The sequence below is a fragment of the Nicotiana attenuata genome, unplaced genomic scaffold (assembly GCF_001879085.1).
Source record: "Nicotiana attenuata strain UT unplaced genomic scaffold, NIATTr2, whole genome shotgun sequence".
NCBI lineage: Eukaryota > Viridiplantae > Streptophyta > Magnoliopsida > Solanales > Solanaceae > Nicotiana > Nicotiana attenuata.
The window spans coordinates 191,013-199,111 of NW_017670385.1; the positions used below are offsets into that span (position 1 = coordinate 191,013).

General features: G+C 37.0%; 1 protein-coding gene across 1 annotated transcript; it reads left to right on the forward strand.

Moving 5' to 3' along the window:
- The first annotated feature begins 3,978 nt into the window (after positions 1 to 3,978).
- LOC109238682 (uncharacterized mitochondrial protein AtMg00810-like) lies at positions 3,979 to 4,532 on the forward strand. Its single transcript, XM_019405164.1, has 2 exons — positions 3,979 to 4,077; positions 4,155 to 4,532. The coding sequence occupies exons 1-2, from the start codon at positions 3,979 to 3,981 to the stop codon at positions 4,530 to 4,532; spliced, it is 477 nt and encodes a 158-aa protein (XP_019260709.1).
- The last annotated feature ends 3,567 nt before the right edge of the window (positions 4,533 to 8,099 follow it).

The following is an 8,099-nucleotide window of genomic DNA, read 5'->3' on the forward strand; positions in this document are numbered from 1 at the left end:
ATATTCGATTGGGACATTATTTTTTAGAAATGAAACCCTAGAACTCGAATTCAATAGGATTGGATGTCAAAATGTAATATCTTCACCCTCTAATTGGTTATAGCATTGGATTAATGATTATAGACTCTAAGTTCATGATATATGAGTTTATGGGTATGATAGAAAAGCATGAATGGTTATAGGCTTGGGTTGTTGATTGTTGATTATTGATTAAGGATATTGTTTATCTTATAAGTGATAAAGAATGGTATTGATTATAGCAATTTGAGGTTTTAGAATTTATCTATGAGCAAGAGAATGGGTTGTTGGGTGTAGAAACACCATTAACAAGAGATATGAAACTTTATGCCCACCAAGTATTTGATAAAATGCCTAAGTAACCAAAACATGAGTATTATTGCTAATATAGAATCCCTTTGACTTGTAATTCTATAGATTAAAGTTGAAAGAGTTGGTGAAAATTGTAGTACTCTCAAGAGCAGGAAGTTAAGATATGTGAGGCTAACTCTCTATGTTTGGGAATGCTAATGATTCGCCCTACACTATGTTCCTTCTACAATGTTGCTAATTTTCTCAGAAATATAGTTGAGTTTATTTCCTTGAATAGTTGCAGAACTTTTATTCTCTAGCTTCGTAGTTTGTTCATGACTTACATTCTGAATGGTGTGAGCTTAGTGTGTAATCAATATAGACTTGGTTTGATGCCCATGAGTCTTAGTCTAGATTTCTCAGCATGTCGTAAACAGTTGAAGTTTCAGGTTTCATAATTTTTTCAGGAATACATGTCTTATTCTAATCCTATTTAGTATTCCGGTATCATGTAACTTAATATGATTCAGTATTTCAGTATCACATATTGCAATATGATTCTCAGTTTTTGAATTTAAATCCGTGAATGTTGAACACTTGTATTTGGGTCTGTGGCCATAGTTTATATACTTTATGCATATTTGGGCCTAAGGCCGTAGTTTATGTTATATGCATGTTTGGACCTGAGGTTGTAGTTGATGTTTTATGTATTTTTGAGGTCGTAGTTATGTATACGTATACTTTGGCCTGATGTCATAGCTTGTGCACATATGTATTGGGCCCGAGGCCGTAGTTAAACATGTTGTTCATCATTGAGAAGAGGGAGTATTCATATCCTTACTTTCTTTGTTCAGTTCAGTTATCAGTTATCATTTTAGATATCAATTATTTATTTATCATTTATTATTTATCAGTTATCATATTAGTTACCAGTTATCATTTCAGTTTCAGTTTCAACAGTTATCATTTCAGTTATCAATTATCAATTCTCAGTTCTCAGCTCAGTATCAATTTCAACATTTATAGTTCTTTCTTTTAGTTTCTTTACATACCAGTGCAATTCAAATGTACTGACATCCCTTTTGTCCGGGGCATGCATCTCATGATGCAGGTATGATTTATAGGTTGACAATTCAGAGTGCTAGGATTCTCGTACCAGCTATTTGGTGATCCCAGTTCTTTCGGGGCACTACAATTACCTTACAGTCTTTAGTATTTTCAGACAGTCAGTGTTTTCAGTACTTCATTAGAGGCTTCATAGACTAGAGTAACATTTAGACAGAGTCGCAGGCTTTTTCATGTTAAGCATTGTTGGCTTCAAATATGTTTCAGACTTATATAAGTGATTTTACACATTGATTTATATCATTCAGACTATCAGTTTATAAACACGTGTATGATTATCTTCCGCTTTCAGTATGTTATGATATCACATGTTGATTCAGTCAGCTAGTTGGTTCGCTCGATCATGTTAGTCAGGCATCGAGTGTCGTGTTACATCCAGACCCCGGTTTGGGGAATGACAAATTCAAAGGCATTTGTGATGGTTTGGCTGCCATACACAAGTCTGTAGATGATGATAGCAAGGTCATCAACTTTGCTAGAGGCTTGGGTCCTATATATAAAACTTTTAGGACAGTGATGCTTGGCAAAGCACCTTATCCAATTCTGAGCTAGTTGGTCACTTCCCTAAGAGGCAAATCTCAGAGAGGATGAAGGAGATGATCCACAACAAGTGAATCACAATATGACATTTTCAGCACAAAGGACATACAATGATAGACGTAGAGGAATTTTCTCAAACAGAAGAGGTAACATTAACTACACTTCAAGAAGTAGAGGCTTCAGTCCTGCTGGACAAAACAACAATCAAAATACTCAAGGATCTGGAAATGCTTCTAAGGGACAGGAAACCACAGGATCATCAGCCTGCCAGATATGTGGCAGGAACAATCACACTGCAATAAAGTGCTTCTATAGATGGGACTTCTCCTATCAAGCACCATAAGATTTGCCACAGGCTCTTGCTACACTCAATGTTAATAGTAAGAGTGGTGGAGATAATGCTCACTATATGGATTCTGGAGCAAGCACTCACATGACCAACAATTTAGGTAACATATCCAACCTTAAACCTTACAATGGAAATGATAAAATTATAGTAGAAAATGGACAAGAACTGGATACCACACATGTTGGAAAAGGAACAATTTCTGGTTTAAGGATGAGTGAAGTATTAGCAGTTCCTAAGCTCAAAAAGAATTTGTTATTTGTAAGTAAGATTACTAGAGATAATTCATGTTCCATTGAGTTTGATGAATCATCTTTTGTTGTAAAGGACAAGAGGACCGGGAAACTAATGGCCAAGGGTGCAAAAAGAGGAGAGATATATGCCTTAAGGTGGACAACCTGCTTTCTTTGAGCGCAACACAGAAAGGAGAATCTCTAGCGATATTTGGCATGCCAGACTTGGGCATCCAAATTCTAGGTCCTTAGAAGTACTTAGTAACAATAAGTCTATCAATGTCACATGTTGAAATAAAACTCCTACAATTTGTGTTAGTTGTCAAATGGGAAAAGGTTGTAAACTACCATTCACGTTGAGAAATAAAGTTGAGATTGAACCTCCATTGAAAATTCATTGTGACGTATGGGGTCCTACTCTTGTTGAATCTTCCCAACTTATGAAATACTATGCTTTATTTGTTGATGATCACATTAGATATACTTTGTTGTATCCTTTAAAATGAAAATCTGACTACTTTGAAACATTTGTCAAATTCCACAAAATGGTTGAGAAACAATATTCAAAGAGTATCAAGATCTTTGAATGTGATGGTGGAGGTGAATTTTCAGGTTCTGAATTTTTTAAGTACTTAGGAGACTGTGGCATTGTAAGACATATTTCATGTTCCCACACTCCTGAGCAAAATTGCATTGCAGAAAGGAAACATAGATATGTAGTGGAAACTGGATTGACACTACTACTACATGCTAGGTTACCTTTATATTTATGGACTGAAGCATTTCTCACAGCAGTATTCCTGATAAATAGATTGCCATCATCTGTGCTTAAAAAGGAAACGCCATTTCACAAATTGCATGGTTCACACCCTGATACAACAGTTCGAAAGTGATTGGGTATAGGTGTTTTCCTTACTTAAAGGGAAAACACAAGTTCTCACCTAAGTCCTATCCATGTGTGTTCATTGGTTACAACATTTTGCATAAAGGCTATAGGTGCTATCATCCAACTACAATGTATATCACTCGACCACTAAGGCTTCACTGATCCAATGTATCCTGACCATGTCTGTCTCTTGAAGAACGTACTATATGGTCTCAAACAAGCTCCTAGAGTTTGGTTTGAAAGATTTAGTCTATTCCTACTTCATCTTGATTTCAAATGTTGTCGAGTTGATTCTTCCTTATTTACTCTCCATGATGCTAAAGGAACACTATTACTTCTGTTATATGTAGATGATATAATTGTATCAAGAATAAATTCAAGGCAAATAGGGGGAAGTAGTGCAGAAGCTGGGGCATGAATTTGCTATGAAGGATCTTGGATCCTTGAGTTACTTTTTAGGTATTGAAGTAAGCTATTGTCTTGGAGGAATCCATTTGAAGCAAAGAAACTATGCAAATGATCTGCTTAGAAAAGTAGATATGGAAAATGTAAAAGCAATGCATACTCCACTAGCTCAGAAGCATGGTGAACAAGAAGCAGCTGGCAAAGCAGTTGATCCCTCAGCTTACAGAAGCATTGTAGGAAACTTGCAGTACCTCACACTCACAAGACCAGCATTAATCATGTTGTTAATCTTGCGAGTCAATTCATGTAGAATCCAAACAGCATGCATCTTCAGGCAATAAAGAGAATATTGAGGTATGTTAAAGGAACCATTGATCATGGACTGAGAATCATCTCACAGTCATCCTTCAGGCTGTATGGATTCTCTGATGTAGACTGGGCAGGATGTGCCATTACAAGGATGTCTACTACTGGATATAGTATATACCTTGGTGCAAATTGTTTCTCCTGGTCATCAAGGAAGCAGAACATTCTTGCAAGGTCAAGTACTGAAGCTGAGTATAGAGCACTAGCAGCAACTACAGTTGAACTTACCTGGATAAGCTACATTCTACAAGACATTGGAATGTATATCAAGACTTCTCCTGCCTTATTTTGTGACAACTTGAGTGCTCTATACATGACTTAAAATCCAGTAATGCATGCTAGAACTAAGCATGTAGAACAACATTACCACTTTGTTAGAGAAAAGGTAGCTCAAGGACAATTCATTACTCAATTTGTTAGGTCCAAGGACCAACTAGCAGATGTTCATACAAAGGCTCTTCTCAAAGACCAGTTCCAGTTCTTTTGAGACAAGCTAGGTGTAGTGAAGTCACCTCCCACTAGCTTGAGGGGAACTGTTGAAGATAATATTCAGGCTAACAAACCTGATAACTATGCGATCACTTAGTCTTAGTTTACAAGAACTAAGACTCTTTGTATTAGCTATCCTAGAAGAATCATACTCTATGTTGTATAGCCAAAATATAGGATCAATATTTTGTATAAATACATAGAACTCGTGCAGCTGAAAACATATCAATACATTGCCTTCTTAACGTTGTCTATGTACCATAATTTCACAAAGAACAGTAGTGTGTACTTACACACAGTGGACACTTATTGAATATAATATCAGATATAATAAAAAAATCAGGACAAAATCCTAACAACACGTGGATATTAAATCTTGAGTTTATTTGAAGCTAATCTCCTAAGTTATGAAATCCAACATGGTAATTGCCAACGCCTTAACTCTATCTTTTTTCCTTTCTCTTTGTTGAAGATCATTGAATGGTCTTTTGTCTTTTGTGCATAGCCAATTCAGATTACATAGACTTTCCACTAGTAGCTTCCAGTAGAGTAAAATAAACTGACATTTCAATAATTAGCATATTATTGTCACGATCCAATTTCCATATAGACCGTGATGGCGCCCAACGTTACCGCTAGGAAAACCAACAGTGAATTCAACATAAAATTTCCTTTTTTAATAAACTGCTAAGTAGTCCAAATTCCATTTTGTTGAGAAAATACGGAGTAGAAAATTTAATAAAATAAAACGACGGCCACTAAGTGGGCAAATGTAGTGAAATGATTACTCGAAAACAATAAAGTCCACTAGTGAGTGTACAAAGACCTGGTGTCACAAGTGCATGAGCAACTAGTAAAATATAAAAACCTCTAACTACTTTCTAAAATAAGGTAGACCTAAAATAAATACAAAAGAGAGACTCTAGGTGCTGTAGAACGGCTCAGCAAGCAGCTCACCACTAGGCCTCGGGATATCGGGGATGCGCTCCGGTATGACCGCCAGATGTACCTGCTTCAAATCCTGCACGATTAGTACAAAAGTATAGCGTGAGTACATAAACAAAATGTATCCAGCAAGTATCTAGTCTATCCTTGAAGAAGTAGTGACGAGGGGTCGACATCGACACTTACTATGGGCTAACAATATAATCAACAATTCTAAATAAGCATGGACGAGGTAAGTAATAATAATAATTCAATAACCAGCAGTGAATAAATATTCCTTTCACCGTAGTAGATTCCAAGTGAACTTCTGCCATTAATAGTTATAATCTCACAAGCCACAAAGTAATATCAAGTGTAATTAGGCTCCAAGTATTATTAAGAACGATTTATGCCGAGGTCATACGGTCCAATCCAGAATAACGTGTACACTACCGAGGGTCGTAGGGCACGAACCATAGAAGCATCTATTCTACTGCTGAGGTGTTTGACTCACTTCACAAGAAGAGAAGATACTTTGTGAACATCCGATTTATAAGTTATTACGAGGCTAATATACAAAGAAGCACAAATTTCTATTAACGGTGAAGTAACCCGCCAAAACTCAAGTAACTGAAATTTGGTCTTTTACAATTCCTTTATCAAGTTCTAATATAATTTAAGCACTTTAATTAACAAGTAGGGTGAAAACATTACAAGTATTTCATGATTTGGGTCCTAAACTACCCGGACATAAGCATAATTAGTTGCTACGCACAGACTCACGTTACCTTGTGCGTACTTAGCCCCCAGAATTAGAAGCAAGTGTTAATTTACATCACCTATGGGGTAAATTCCCTCTTACAAGGCTAGGCAAGAGACTTACCTTTTCTCGAAGCTCGATTTCCGGCCTCAAATTCACTTTAAAGCCTCAACTTGGTGTCGAACAATCCGAAACTAGTCAAATGTTATGTAAATTAGTCAATATGTGTTCAAAAGTTCATATTCTAACTATTATAGTGATTATCCAACCCCAATTGAAAGATTCCTAAAATTTATCCCGGGCCCACGTGCGCGGATTCCGGAAATTTTCAAAGATAAATGTTACTCATAACCTCCCGAACTCAAATATATACTTTTCACCCAATTCCATAATTGTTTTCGTGGTTAAATCCCATTTTATCAAAACCTAGATTTCTCAACTAAACCCATAATTTTCACAATTTTACATGTTAAAATCTACCCATAATCTATGTATTAAACTAACATAGGATAGGAATTACTTACCTTTAAAAGCTCGGTGAAAACCTCTCTTCAAAGAGCTCCAAAGTTGCCCAAGAGAATGAAAAATGCGAGGAAATGGCCTAAGTTCCATTTTTAAAATAAGACACGTCCCAGCTGCCCCTTCTTTGCGAATGCGGAAAGGGTCTCGCATTCGCGAAGGAAAACGGTCCAGGCCCAGAAAATTTGGCCATCGCGAACGCGGCCAGGACCTCGCAAACGCGGAGGCTTACCTTCCCTGCCCTACGCGAACGCGAAGACCAACGGTGCCACCCCCACCCAGCTCGCCTTACCCTTCATGAACACGAAGGTCAGTGCCCTAGAGCTTCGCGATCGCGAGCTATTTTCTGTGAACGCGTAGCACAAACATTCCATAGTGTTACACCACATATTTTCGTACGTGATAGTATATCATAAGTCAATTGATGTACGCTCAGAAATGAGATTGTCTTTGAAAGTACATAAAGTAAGTTAATCTTGTTACCTTGGAGGTTACAAATATTTAATATCATGAATAACAAGTACCAAGAGTGTTGGAAGGCTTAGAAGCTAAACGAATTGAAGAAAATAAGTTTCGTCGAAAGTTGACAAGCGGGGAAGGTTATAACATATACTTTTGGGGTGAGACTAGGGTTCTTAATACGATAAGGAGGTTATGTTATGAGTTATTTTAGTTGTATGATAGTCGTGTGCAATGTTTTTAAGTCAAGCAAGTTGTGGAACAAAAGTTGGCAAAGGTCATCACAAGTTACATTTATAAATGTGCTGAAAATTAGGTAAACTATATCTGCAATTTTCTCCACATTTACTTTGAAATATGGGGTGATCGACCTACCAAATTGAATATCTAAGAGTCTAGTTTCCAACGCATTTAATTGTTTGTCGATACGATGTCGGAGTAGAGAGATATTCGCGTTTTTGCGAGACTACACCAACCAGCTCTTTATGGGACCCACATTGGCGGTTTAGATACATTGATATATATAAGACGCTTCAACCCCGTTTTAACTCATTCGTTTTCAGTATCTTCAGACCATATACACCAAAAAATACTCTCTTAAGGTTCTCTTATGATCCAAGAGCCAAAAAAAGGGCGGACAACACTAATCAAGTGTCGGGAATCCCATCGCGCTAGTAAGCTTCTTGTTCTTCTTGTTGTTGCTGATTTTTGGGTGGTTCCAACTCGAATGGGAGGTTG

Coding starts and splice junctions, on each gene's coding strand:
- LOC109238682 (XM_019405164.1), top strand. CDS start 3,979: ATGGAAAATGTAAAAGCAATGCATACTCCACTAGCTCAGAAGCATGGT. Junction 4,078..4,154: donor CCTCAGCTTACAGAAGCATT/GTAGGAAACTTG, acceptor CAATTCATGTAG/AATCCAAACAGCATGCATCT.